This window comes from Rattus rattus, chromosome 5 (genome assembly GCF_011064425.1).
Source record: "Rattus rattus isolate New Zealand chromosome 5, Rrattus_CSIRO_v1, whole genome shotgun sequence".
Lineage (NCBI taxonomy): Eukaryota > Metazoa > Chordata > Mammalia > Rodentia > Muridae > Rattus > Rattus rattus.
In genome coordinates this window covers 158,629,829-158,644,636 of record NC_046158.1, presented here as the reverse complement: position 1 = coordinate 158,644,636, position 14,808 = coordinate 158,629,829, and the positions used below count along the sequence as shown (strand labels likewise).

The window sequence follows — 14,808 nt, the reverse complement described above, 5'->3', positions numbered from 1 at the left end:
TTTTTAGTAGCCCAGGACTGAGTCCTCATCACAGTAGTGAGGGAAACACAGACACCAAACACGAGAATTTGAATTGACTATCCTATGCTATACCTGCTTACTCTGCCACCAGGTGTGCATGCATGAGTATGTACACAGTAACTCACAAATTCCCCTGAAGACCATGACATCTGAAGGGCCACATGGTTAAGACACAGCAGGATGGATCCTACCAAGAAATGCTGGAGCATAGATGAACTGGGCCAATAACAGCTAGGAGCTGTTCTTATACCAGTCATAACTACACACCCAGGAAGACTATATAGACCACATCTCTCAGAAATATAAATGGTCAGGACAAAAGGTAGAGATAAAGCTACCTAGTCAGGACCAATAGGGTCTATCCCTGTCTAAGAGCTGAGCTATCTAGATGTCCTCTACACTACACATTTCTCTCAAGCTTCTAATTCAGAACAGAAGCCTGTTACATGGTCATGGTCTCACTCTCAGAATCAACAAGTGACACATATGCCAGAACCAGTTTTATGTAGCCCCCAACATATGCTGCCCCAGATCTTGTTCACACTGCACTGGAAACGGGGCCAGCCCAAATACTCACTACGAAAGTTTGAGCATGTATGTATGAGGAACAGAAGGGAAGCTTCTAGAAGCTACGAGTAGGAGCTAGAGATGTGTCAAGCCAGGTAGATGAAGAAATAGTAGAACTAGTAGTCATAATCCAGTGGTTTGGTTTGGCCATTAAGACTGGAGGGCGGGGGGTTGGGGATTTAGCTCAGTGGTAGAGCGCTTGCCTAGGAAGTGCAAGGTCCTGGGTTCGGTCCCCAGCTCCGAAAAAAAGAACCAAAAAAGAAAGGAAAAAAAAAAAAAAAAAAAGACTGGAGGGCGGGGTTGGGGATTTAGCTCAGTGGTAGAGCGCTTGAGCGAAAGGCCCTGGGTTTGGTCCCCAGCTCGAAAAAAAAAAAAAGAAAAGAAAAAAAAAAGACTGGAGGGCATGGGGGAGGATGGGGAGGAACACCCATATAGAAGGGAGAGGAGGGGTTACGGGATGTTGGCCCGAAACTGGGAAAAGGAACAACAATCGAAATGTAAATAAGAAATACTCAAGTTAATAAAGAAAAAAAAAAAAGAAAAAAAATGGCTTAAGGGGAAATCTTCACCTTCTGCCTCTTCTACCGTGTAAGGATAAAGGTTTTGTTCACTCAGGAGGAAGCAGATTTAAGGTGTCATCCTGAAAGCAACGAGTAGCTCCATCTAGACACTGACCTAGAGCAGCCTGTCCTTTTGTCATCCAGAACAGTGAGAAGTGAAATTCTATTTATAAATACAGGGGTTGAGAATTTTGTTACAGGCACACAAATGGATTAGGGTATACATGCAGCATGAATTACACTTTAATTTCGGGAAAAAAAAAAAAAAGACTGGAGGGCATGGGTATATAGTATTACCTGCTCTGGAATAAAAAGCCAGAGCTGTGAGGCAAGAATTCAACCACTAGGGGGCCAGACGCACCATGAGGGCTCCAGAAACCCGACTGCCCTTGCCTTAGACTATTTAACAGGTCTGTCCATGTCCCGCCTCTGCCAAGGTCTATGTAAACTTGGCTGTCCTGGAACTTGCTATGTAGACCAGCAGACCGGGCTGGCCTACAAGTCACAAAAGTCCACTTGCCTTAGCAGGGATTAAAGGTGCAAGGGACTAACGGGTGCTTTCCATCATTCTAGTCACGAGATTCAGAAATGAGGTATCAGAACTGAGAGGGGCGCTTACAGCTCAACCAGGAAATGAGGGTCAGTCCAAAAGGGACCCAGCAGGGGCCAACATCAGGTGCTATTTCGGTGCCAAATTCACAAACAGTATTTGGTGGGAAATCACTAATAAGACACTTATCTGGTCTGCAGTGAAAACATTTATTATACAACAGCTATCTTTATTTTAGGTCAACATTTAGACAGGTCACCATGCGGAACCACCATAGTTTTCAACCTGAACTGACAGCAGCTTTGTACCCTGCTGTGCACAAGACTTTAGCAGTGGGTAAAATCAGCACAGGCTTTACATGCACTTGCATTTAGCTCTTATCTCTCTGTAAGTGAAAATTTCTTTCCCCAACTTAGTATTGAGACACTTTCCTAGAAATCATACCAAAAGCACATCCTATGGGGGCACTTGATCCAGGTCCTTCCTCGGTGGCAGAGATCCTAACCAGGCTATCCTTTACATGCACCTAGATGACTGGTTTTTTTAATCTGGTACTTATAAAACTGGTCCAAGTTTTCAAGAGAGGAGTTTCTAGTCATGTCCTAGACCCTCACATCCTTGAAGTTCAGGTGACCTTTGCATGGTTTCCAGGGATGTATTTGGTAGATGGTCATCCTTCTAGCCACATACATATCTGAAGCCCATGCTGGCCAGGGGTTATGCATTCAGGTCTATGTATCTGTGTACACAATAAACTCAGGGTTTCCTTTTGTGTTTTGCTGGGAGACCCTACCCCTGCCCAACACTTCAAGAAACCACAGGCTGTTTTGGAGCTGACTTTTATTGTACTTGTTGCTTTACCACCAAACAGAGGCATGACAGGCCTGCTGTGTGATATATACATATACACATATGTACACACACTGACACACACCACAGCCCACACTCACAGCATGTGACAACACACACTGAGCTTGTGAGGACAGTAAAGATGTAGATTTTGCCACTTCCATAGGAGGATAATTCAACCAAAATAAAAAGGAACAGGCCAGTGCTGGGACACATGGGTTCACAGCTCAAACACTGGAAAAAGAGTAAGATCAGTCACGGTTTACACTGTTCACAGCTGTCCCTCAATAAAAGGTGCACTGAAGGCCAGAGGAGGATGCTCGTGGCCTACCAGCTCTCTGTACCACAGCACCTACACCCTCCAGGGAGAGCTTGAATGATTAAGTCACTATCGCTGGAGTCTGCCAGCTGCCACACTGGCAGCTCTGTTGCACAAGGTTCATCTGTAATAAAAGCCATGGGTCAGCAGGACAATGGGTAGGACAGATATTAAATCTTGACATCCGAGAAGAGACTGGCTTTAGGACTCAGGAACAAATCCAGCAGCTAATCTAACCACAGTAAGCACTGGTATCCTTCTTTGTGTGTAGTCCTGGCTGTCATGGAACTAGTTCTGTAGACCAGGCTCACAGAGAGCTGCCTGCCTCTGCCTCCCAAGTGCTTGGATTAAAGACATTTGCCACTACCACTTATCCTGGTTTTTCCCCATTGGGTGCTGGCTGTGTTAACCAAACATTAGAAGGGCAGGAAAGGTCATAAACATTGCACAGAATTATCTAAAGTGATTTTAAAATACAGTCAAAAGGAAGACAAGAAAAGACATCATTGGGCACAAACAAAAGTCTGCACTGCAGCAGCCTTGGTAGATGGGCCCTCCAGGGTCCCTCCTAACTACTTTCTCTGGTCCTGAAGGGGTATCCACTGCACGGGATGGACTTCCATGCAGATTCCAGCACTCCCTTGCCAACGCACCACAGTACCACCTACACTGCTGACTAGTACAAAAGTTAGGGGAGTGTGTGTGTGTCTATATATTTAATATTTATATTTGCACAGGAATAGTCAGGCCAATCTGAGACTCACCAGTTCTTAGCTTAGGGCAAATGAAATCAAGGGGGCCTTAGATCAACATGGTAAAACCCTGCAACAGAGTCTGCACGGGGACAGGTCAGAAAATCCACTGACCATGACAATCACTATCATCACCGTGAAACTGTTGTACATATGGAGGGTTTCAAGTTTAACATGATTTATTTAGCTTTACAAATTCCACAAGACACTTGTCCAAAACTTGTGTGCTCTCACCCTAACAGCAGCACAAGTCCCAGCTCAGGACCTGGCTCACTAAGATGTGAGGAAAAGGGCCACAGAGCTACATGCAGGAGGGATGTGCTACAGATCGTAACTTATCATCTACAACTCTGGACCTGGTTCCTGGTCATCGTGGGAGAAGGGCACCAAGACCAGTGTACTGGGACCAGCACCCCAGATTGCCAGTGACTTCTCTTCTTCCTTTGTTCCAAATATGGGCCAAGCAATAGATTTCTCACTCTTCATTTAGGTTGTTTTAGTTGAGTCAGGGTCTTACTGTGTAAGTCCAGATTGGTCTACAAGTCAACGTCCTCTTACCTCAGCCGCACTAGTGCTGGGCTACAGGCATGTCCCACTCCACCTAGACACAGGCCTGATGTACTCAAAGGATCTTTGACTGAGTATGTTAGTGGCTGTCCCTACAATCCTAAGAACAAAACTAACAAATCCATGGGAGGACCTTGAGACCAGCTTCTGCCTCATGTAGTTCTGGTGTCGGGTCGACTGGGAACCCTGGCATCAGTGTCTCCCAGGACCTAGATGGTTTCCCTCAATCACTGCCATGTTTGTCCTCACAATGCTGCCTCTTCTTGTAAGTTCCTGACAACCTGATCTGGTCCCTGAAGGCCCTGATGACCTGGGGCCAGGAGGTGGATGGGGTGGGCTTCAGAAACACATGATGGTTTGTCTGGGCCACTGAGCCACCACATGAGCCTTCTCCTTCTTCACTGGTACTGGAAATGCAGATGGGCAGCAGCAGCCAACGGGAGGGTTCTGGAGGAACCTGGCATTGAAGTCTGGTACAACTAACTGTGAGAGGGTAGGATAGCTCCAAATCCCTGGTAACCACATTTCCCAACTCCACCCACCATGGTACCCTAGAACCAAGACTGGAATACTGACTGGAGAGAGGTTCACAAAGGACTTCTGTGGCTTGGAGCTGGCCTCCTAGGGTGAGTGACTGCTACCACAGCTTCCCAAGAAGCCAACCCTTCTGAGCCAGGAGCACCAGGGCCCAGCCACCTGCTCCAGGAACCCAACACTCCAGCTCTGCCAGAGGCATTGATGATGACAGGCGGAAGCGAAGGTGAGCAGGGTGGATGGAGCACTGGTAAGCACAGGGAGGAGGTTCTGGGTCCTGGGTACTCAAACTCTTGGAGCTACATACCACCCACAACTGGGCTCAGAGACTTTCTGACTATGACTAAGTGGCAGGTGCTGCCATTTGTGGTTCTTAAAAGTCCAAAAAAGATTAAAAGGTTGGCTTGAAGGAATGTGGAAGATGACCCAGGAATGAGGGAAGGAGGCTGTGGCCCCGTCAATCCAGCTTTTGACCTGGAAAGGTGCAGAACAGAGACAAATGATTTCCCACACACCACAGCAAGAGACATGCCTCCAATGATAGGATTTCAGTCCACAAGGCCAGGAGACCCAAGACAGTGACCTTACACAGAGTGTGCTCCCACTCTCAGAAGGGGCATACCTGCGCTCTCCACAGCAGATCTAACAGGAAAACTGTCAGGAGGCCGAGTGAGACGCTGCAGAGACCCTATGAAAGCTTCCCAATACGAACACCGTGCAAACGCCTGATGCTGGTGGTGTCTGGAAGATGGGGCCCAGTTCCCTCCTTTGCAGGTGAAATCAGAGCCCTGTCTGCAGCCTTGAGGATGAGATCAGAGCCACGGACTAGACCATATCACAGGACACAGAGGCCAACAAGGAGATGTAGCTCCAGGTGCTTACCTGACTCCTGTAAGCACAAGGAGACAGCTGAACCTTCACTGGACCCAAGTGGCTGAAAACCCGAAAAAGCACTACCATCCAGTTAATTCAGCCCAGCTGCAGCACGTCCACAACACAGACATTGAACATAACCCATACATGCTATTAAAAAAAGGATAAAACAGAAGAAGACCGTAGCTACACTGCTTTAAATACTGCATGCTACGCACTTCATGTATCAAGGATTGACAGATGGGTGGACTTAAGAGGAGGTGGGAGTGGCCCTGACCAGCCACAGCGGGTCAGGTTGACGGCTGCCTTCCCATCTCAGTGACTACAGTTCATGATTCTAAGGTTGCAGTGGCCAGATGCTGATTCATCCTCTAATCACAGCCTCTCCTGAATTTAGTTGAACCCGTCGGTGTGATAGCTGGGGTGGGAGTCAGCTGTCAGCTGGGTGGTCTCTGTGGCGGATGCTGGCTGTATGACGATCGGTGTGTCTGTAGCCTCTGAAAAGTAAGCAGACAATCTCATCGCACAAGGGCAGCAGCGGTGTTGTGTGCCCATCGACACGGTCCTTGCATCACACCATTCGGCCACCTGGACAGACACTCCGGGGAGAGGCTACTTGCTGACCTCCACCCAACACACTTTTCCTCAGAGGTCTCAGGTAACACCAGCCCCCGGCCCTCCCCACCTGCCTGCTTCCCACCCCACCTTTGGTCCCTCATATCTACGGCTACCAGTTCATGGGCAGGAACAGCTCCCTGCACCTGCTTTACCTCAAGTGTCCACGTTCACACCTCAACAGTCCCAGATGCCACCACAAACACTCTCGGCACAGTGTCAGTGCCCTCCTGTTTGACAAGACAGTTGACACTGTTCAGGGCCAGTGCTGGCTCCACCCCACACACTCACAAGGCCCTGGGCTGGGCACTCACCCCTCTCATCAGACTGCAGCTGTGCCTCCAAGTCTTCAGGGGATACGTAGAATTCTGTCTCTTCACCCTCAGGTGCCTTGGGCTTGCACTTCCCACAGCAGCAGTTAAAGCAACAGCATAAACAGCAGCAGCAGTAGCAGCAGGTGAGGAGGCCACAGACGACGAACAGCGCCTGGGAGAGAGAATACTGACTGGCACTATGTGTCCTCAAGGGCCCACAGGCCACACCACAAGACCCTCTCTGGAGAAGACAGGTCAAGAACTACAGTGTATCTTTCAGGAAAAAGCTGGAGACAAGAGACAACTTGCAGGGTGAAAACGGGAGAACCAGAAGTAATAAAAAGTTTTTTTTTTTTTCTTTTCTTTTTTTTGGAGCTGGGGACCAAACCCAGGGCCTTGCGCTTGCTAGGCAAGCGCTCTACCACTGAGCTAAATCACCAACTCCAAAAAGAAATTTGTAAAGATGAGATTGAGCACAGCCATGAGGTTCTACTGGGTCTGACTACCTCTCTGGAACCAGAAAAGTGTAACTTTCCTGTTTCTCTTCTATTTCTTTTTAACTCAAACATCGGTCAGAGCCTAAGTATGCTTCCTCCTTTGAAGTCTAAAGTATGGTACTTTGGGCTTCTTTTCTCTTTCTCTGAAGCATCATTCCCAGTGCAGCTGACCTTCCACGCCGAAATCAAATGGCATGGTTCTCTCCTTTAGTCTCCACTTACAAATATCTCTAATGGACTTCTCTCTAAAACTACAGAGACTGAGGACTAACCAGTAAAAGCCTCAAATCACAAAATCAGGCTACCTATACCTAAGAACTAGAGGACAATTTACTCTGACTTTGTATAAGGCTGACAGATGGGGGAAGCATGAAGGGCTATTAAATAAAATAATGATGTCAAGAGTTTCTAAAATCAGATTTTAAGTTTCCCATGCTAACTAAAAGCCTGCCCACCTCTATCTCAATCTTTTTAATAAGTTGGTACCATGCATCAGAGACAGTCATGTTGATGCAAACAGTTCTGCTTCATGTATGCTGTGTGCTGTGCTTGCCATGAAAGGCCAGTGTAATGGCTGTAGAACACAGAGAAGACAGTCCCAAGCAAGAAACTGTGGCAAGGGATTGAAGGAACAGGTCTTTCAACATCTTAGTCCCCCATGAACTAGAACTTTCAGTGCCTTCAATGTGGCAGCTCACCTTGGCCCACCAGCTGGAGAGTACGAAGTAGGTGTTGACATTCTCCTCCCCAAATTGCTCAGCCACATAGAGCCCCAGCGAGCCATACTTGTCATAAATGTTTCTTTTCGTGGCGTCTGTCAGGATTGCGTGGGCGTTGTTAATCTCCTTAAACTTGTCTGCAGCCTCTGGGTTATCAGGGTTCTTGTCAGGGTGATATTTCAGGGCCAGCTTCCTGTAACCAAAATCATTTCCTGGCTCTACCTTGGTCTTACATTTCTCATTCGTCCACCAGAGTGCAGGGGAAGAGATACTCACCCATTAGCATCTCACTTGTCAACTTCCCAGAGACCTGGCTCATCAGAGCAAAAGCAGTCTCTGTAATTGCTTTAGGAATTATAATCCTTTCTAGTAGGAAACACCCACAGAGGTGAGTCCTGAGGTACTAAGTAAGGGTTATAGCACTCACTCCTGCCAATACCTGGTGTCCGGGCAAGCATGATAACTGTACATTTGAAAATAAGGTGATGGCAGAGAAAAGTATAATACTGATAATTTAGAACAACACAAGTAGAGGATCCCAGAAGTATCTGAAGTGAAAATGCCACACCCCCTTCCCGGACTACTGTATGACATCACACCTAAGAGATACATTCTTCAAGTCCGGTCAAACAGCAATGACTAGACTAAAAAAGACCCCATCACTGTATTAAAATACAGCATTTAGCACTTTAAAAGCTCTGTCTATGCCCAGGGTTTGAATTTTGACCCTGTGGTCTGGAGAGAATTGGCAATATCTTTTAAGTGTGTTTACTTTTTGCTGCTAGAGAACATCAGTGTAACAATTTTGCTGTTTGAGAAAGGGTCTCTCTACATAATCCTGGCTGTTCTAGAATTCACTACTTAGACCAGGCTGGCCTCACTCACAGATATCCTTCTGTCTCTGCATCCCAAATGCTAGGATTAAAGGCATTCGTCACCATGCATGGTCAGTATAACAGTTTTAAGTCTGAGGATTAAATTATGAACGTAAGGATACAATTTAACTATTAAAGAGTCTGCCAAGAAAAATGTATGCCACGGTTCTTGTTAAATTATACAAGACACTATATAAATTATACAAGACGCTACATGAGGGTCTGTGTTCTTCCAGGTTAACAGCAGCTTACCGATAGGACTTTTTAATGTCATCTGAGGTTGCATTCTTGTCCAGTCCAAGAACATGGTATAACGATTCCCCGGAAGTAGAGAGTGAGCGCTGCCTCTGGTCAGCCATGTTAGGTTAGTCTACAAGAGAAGATAAAGCAAAATATGGAGAAAAATGACAAAAACTGGGCCTGCAAGACATGATAAGGCCACTGCTGTCATGTCTGACAAGTTAACTCAACTCCCAAAACTTATATGGTAGAAGAGAAGAAGTAACTCCTAAAAGTTATCCCGAGTTCCTCAAGTGTGCTGTGGTATGTGTCCCTTTCCCAGCCCCACAAGTAAATCCATGGAGGCTGGTATCTATACTACATATGAAATGTTGCAACTATTTAAACAGAGTTCAGAGAACTGAACATATGTTAAAGTTTAAAGAAAAAAAGCAAAACATTATGCTGGATGTGGTGGTATATGCCTGTAATCCCAGCTATGTGAGAGGCTGAGGCAAAAGGATCTGGAGTTAGAGACCAACCTTACACTCACATCTCAAAACAAACAAACAAACAAAAAATTCCATCTTAGAAAACACACACACACACAAAAAAAAACTCCTTGGAAATAATAAAACATGAACAAAATGAATCAATCATGATGAAAACATTTCATGAGCTTTTCAGAAGCCCTTTAGCAGCTGCCAAGGAAACCCTGAAACCCACAGCACACATTTAGAAGGTACTTGGGCATTTCTATTTTCACTAAGCACTTATTTAGCTAGAGTTACACATGGTTGTTAGCCACTCAACATGGACGCTGGGAACCCAACTTGGGTCCTCTCTGCAAGAGCAGTACCAATAATTACTGAGCCTTTTCTGAACCTCATCTATCTTTTAATAGAATCTTTTATTTGAAACCTTCAAAGTATCTTTTCTGAGGCACCAAATCGAGACAACTGTAATCCCTGAAACCATGCTAACAGCTATAATCTGGTACAGACCCATGCAGGCCCTGTGCTTGCTATTTCAGTCTGTGAGCCCACGTGAGTCTGCTTAGCTGATTCAGTCTACCATGTTCTCTTGGTTTCCTCCAGCCCCTGACTCCTACAAGTCTTTCCTCCCTTTCTTCCTCAGAGTTGCCTCATCTCTGAGGAAGGGACCCAATGGAGACCTCCAATCCAGACTCTCTCACTGCATAATGTGGGTCTCTGCACTCACTCTGTCTATAATGACTAGACAAGGCATCAATCTATGAGTATAGCAGAATGTCATTATCAATCATTTCATCTGCTCCCCCACAAAGACAAGCAAATAAAAAGCAAACATTTATGCATTCATTCATTCATTCACTAAGTTTTTTTGAAACAGGGTTTCTCTGTGCAGTCCTTGCAGCCCTAGACTGCCTTTGTAGACCAGGTTGGCCTCAAACTCAAGAGATTCACCTGTCTATCTCTGCCTCCTAAGTATTGGGATTAAAGATATGTGCCACCGCCTGGCTTAAATAAATAAATAAAATTTAAAGGAAGATGGCTCAGTAGTTAAAGAATGTTTACTACTCTTCTGGAGGACCCATGTACAATTCCTACCATTCACACTGGTTGGCTCACAGCTGCCTAACTCGAGGTGGCCTCTCAGGACACCTGTACACACAGAGCACATATTTACACAGAGATATGTACATAAATAAAAATGCAAAAGACTGTGGATTTAGCTTAATGGTAGACTATTATTAGCCTAGCACACATTCAATCTCCAGTGCTGCAAAACCAACCAACCAAGCCACTGAAACTACACAACAACCACGTATGGCTCGTTTCTACTCAACACCGTTATCCAGAGTAACTAGACAGTTGAAAGAAATAAAGTTTATAAAATAGAAAAGGAGAAACGAAAGTTGTCCCTGTTTGCAGATTTAAATCAAGAATTGGTCCTCTCCCCACTTTCCATGTGGACCCTAAAATCAGAGTAAAAATGGCCATCAGGCTTGGTGGCAAATGTCTTTTTTTAGCTTTTCTAGCTGGCTTCAACATAATCTTATCTTTAAATTATTATTATTGTTGTTGTTGTTGTTGTTGTTGCTGTTGTTTTTCAAGACAGGATTTCTCTGTGTATCCCGGGCTTTCCTGGAACTCGCTCGGTAGACCAAACTAACCTGGAACTCAGATCTGCCTGCCTCTGACTCCTGAGTGCTGGGATTAAAGGCATGTGCCACCACTGGCTAGCTCATAATTTTATATATAGAAAAATTAAAATTAGACACAAAGTCTACATTAATAAATCAGTGGCACTCCTATACATTAATAACAAATTTGGTAAGGTAGTTAAAAAAAATCTAGTACAAAGTCTTGGGTTCAATTCCCAGAAAAAAGGGGTTGGGGGGGTTGGCGGAAGAAAACCAAAAAAAACCCCCCAAAATCTAGGAACAAATCAAACCAAGAATGTAAATGATCTCTGAAATGAAAATGATAAAACATCATCACAGAAGAAACTAAAGAGAATACACACACGAACACGGAAAAACGTCAGGTTCATCGATTGGAAAGATTTCAATCTCAAAAGCAGTCATCACAGAAATAGAAAAAATGCAATTCTAAATTCACAGAATCACAGAAGACCCTGAATAGCCAAAGCAACTCGAACAGAAAGACCAAACCTACAGGTCTCCCACTGTCCAACCACAAGACAAGCTACAAGTCAGATGACGGTGGCCATGCACAACGTCCATGAGGAGCCTCAGTTTGAGGCCAGCCTGGTCTGTAAAGAGAAACACTGTGTCCGAAAACCAACAACCAAACCAAAAGAAAAACCACAAAGCTAAGGCAACCAAAATAGAAACATACTGGCTTATATAAAAGTCAATACAGAGAACCAGGAACAAATAGAGAACAGAAATAAATCAATACATCATACTGGCTTTGACAAAAGAAAAGTTTACTTTGGTTTATTTCAAGGGATACAAATTATGACCAGGAAGGCATGGCAGTGAGGCATGAAGTGGCTAGTCACACACGTAGTGAGGAAGCAGAAGAAAAATGCCGATGCCCAGTTTTCTCCTTTTCAGTGTGAGACCCCAGCCTACGGGATGGTGCTAACTACATTTAGGTATAACTTCCCTTCTATAAATCAAACCTTTCAGCAAAAACCCTCAAAGATATATCCAGAAGTACGTTTCCATTGTGATTCTAAATCCAGAAAGCTGTCAATGCAGTTTAATCACCGGAGTTGTAAAAAAAAACATACCAGAGGATTAGCGGTCTTAAAAAAAAAACGGTGCTAGGAAAACTGGATGTTAATATATACAAGAGTCACTATTTTCAAAATCCTTAAACCCACATTTTCACATCATATACAACCATCAACTCAAAATCAATGAAACCTAAATATAAGACCTACAATTATAGGAACTACTAGAAGGCTTGGAGAGATGGCTCGATGAGTGAAGTGCTTGCTATACAACATGAGGACCTGCCCTGAGATCTTCAGCAACCATATAAAAATTATCTCAGCTGCACACAACCCAGCACTGGGAGGTGAACAGAGATGGACCCTAGCACCTCACCCAGCAGCCAGTCTAGCCAAACAGCAACTCCAAAAAGAGACTAATTCTCAGGAGTTGAAGAGGTTTTTGTAACCCCATAGCAGGAATAACAATATTGGGCTGGAGAGATGGCTCAGCGGTTAAGAGCACTGACTGCTCTTCCAGAGGTCCTGAGTTCAATTCCCAGCAACCACATGGTGGCTCACAACCCTCTGTAATGAGATCTGATGCCCTCTTCTGGTGTGTCTGAAAACAGCAACAGTGTACTTATATATAATAAATAAATCTTAAAATAAAAAAAGAATAACAATATCAACCAACCAGATGTCCCCTCTCCCCAAGAGCTCCCAAAGACTAAACCAACCAACCAATGAGTAAACATGGAGGACCCCCAGCTCCAGCTGCATATGTAGCAGAGGATGGCATTGTCTGGCATCAATAGAAGAAGCCTTTGGTCCTGTGAAGGCTTGTCTCCCCAGGGGAATGCCAGGGCACAAGATGGGAGTGGGTGGGTGGGAGTGAGAACATCTTCATAGAAGCAGGGGAAAAGGAATGGGCAGGGGGGTGGGGGGGGAGGAGATAACATTTGAAATGTAAATACATAAAATATCCAATAGAAATGCAAAACAAACAACAAAAAAGAGAGACTAATTCTCAAAAAAATGAGGTGGAGAGCAATTGAAGAAGACATGCCAGCATCAACCTTTAGTCTCTGTACATGTTTCTGCAAAGACTATGTGCATACACAGCTGCTATAAGAAAACAGGACAGCCGGTGGTGGTGCACACCTTAAATCCCAGCACTGGGGAGTGGGGTGGGGGTGCCACAGAGGATCTGAACTCAAGATCAGTCTGGTTTACAGAGTGAGTTCCAGAACAGCCAGGGCTACAGAGAAACCCTGTCTTAGAAAAGAAAACACATGTGGAAACCCTTTTAGGCAACAGTAATATAGACAATGTTTTTCTGATCAAACACCAAAAAAAAAAAGAGCCAAGTGTGCTGGCACATGCTCTGATCCCACCACTCATGCGGCAGAGGCAGGAGAGGTGGAGTCAATGACACAGACAGCGCTTTCCAAGGCAGCCAGGACGACACACACACACTGAGATCCTGTCTCAAAAGCAAACAAAACAGATGTTTACCAAATTAAGCTATATGCAACAAAGGAAACAATCAACGAAGAGAATACTTACAGAATGCAGAAAACATCTGCAAATTATTCAAACAAAGAATATAGCTGGTGGGTACCTTTAACTCTAGCACTTGAGGCAGAGGCAGGCAGATATTTCTGAATCCAGGCCAGCCTGTTCTATGTTGTGAGTTCTAGGCCAACCAGAATTATGTAGGGATACTGTCTCAAAAAATCAACCCCCACATCTAGAAAAAACAAAAAGCCCAAAACAGAAAAGGAACTCAAGTAACTAAACAGCAAAAATTGATCTGAATAGATTTTTTTACTTATGTATTTTGAAACAGGGTCTCACTACATAACCTGGGTGGCCTGAAACTTGCTTTGTGAACCCACCTTCTCCCACTTCCCCAAGAACTGGGATAAAAGTATTCACCACTGGTTTGAATAGATTTAGGACCTTTTACCTGTGTAGGTGCATTTGTGTACACTTCTGAGTTCTTGAGTAGTAATTATAAACATTTATCAGCTTACTTTCTTACTTTTATGTAATAGCCTATAATGACTCATAGATTCTTACCCTGGACTTGAGCTTATGTAACTACACATCCCCTCATTTTCCAGATGGTGGAGCTTCAGTTATTAGCAGCTTCTGGGCCTTGACACATCACTGTTCTTTGAGTAGGTCCTAAATTCTGAGGGGAAAAAATTGAACCTAGAATTCTATTACTAACCAAGTGTCAGGCAAAGGCAGGAGCTGGAGAAAAGTACTGCCTTTGTCCCATATGAAACCATCATTTGAGTAAGTACTTCAAGAAAACGAGGAAAGAAATCAAGACCAAAAGACACAATAGCCTAGGAGTGAGGCATATGAACCTGCTACAGGAAACAGGAGGCTGACAAGCGTCAACTCACCTGCCACGGCACAAAACCACACTTCACAGGGCTAAATCTTTAGTACCACAAACAAATAACATAAAAATAGGAGTGAGTGATGTAAGGATACTATACTCACCATGAATGAGAATTCTCAACAACAAAACTACAATGTAAAAAATCAGTAACTACGTGGAAATGCTACGGACACAAGTTGGACATCTGAAACTCATCAGACTTCACTTCACAGCAGGATACAGGCCACAGAGCAGCCAAAGAAACAAGCACCCGACCCTCCAGGGTCTGAAGAGAATAATCAGTGTGAAGAACAGAAAGGAAAAAAGATTTTTAAAACTGAAGCAGGGCATATAAAACTGGCACCTGAAACCAATGCAAAGGGAGGAATATTAGCCTGGGCGAGGCATAGACGT

General features: G+C 44.6%; 1 protein-coding gene across 5 annotated transcripts in view; it reads right to left on the bottom strand.

Moving 5' to 3' along the window:
* Positions 1-1,888: 1,888 nt before the first annotated feature.
* The window catches only part of Dnajc5 (DnaJ heat shock protein family (Hsp40) member C5), a 35,928-nt gene continuing 23,008 nt past the window's right edge, over positions 1,889-14,808 (bottom strand). For 3 of the 5 annotated variants that reach the window (XM_032904996.1, XM_032904994.1, XM_032904997.1), the window contains 4 exons: positions 8,865-8,982; positions 7,717-7,930; positions 6,522-6,693; positions 1,889-6,089 (listed from right to left, as the gene is read on the bottom strand). In XM_032904996.1, coding sequence (XP_032760887.1) covers positions 5,986-6,089; positions 6,522-6,693; positions 7,717-7,930; positions 8,865-8,971 — 597 coding nt within the window. In that variant the 5' untranslated portion in view covers positions 8,972-8,982 and the 3' untranslated portion in view covers positions 1,889-5,985. Of the gene's footprint in view, positions 6,090-6,362; positions 6,438-6,521; positions 6,694-7,716; positions 7,931-8,864; positions 8,983-14,808 lie in introns of all 5 variants that reach the window. The other 2 variants (XR_004388074.1, XR_004388073.1) reach the window with 2 other exon arrangements.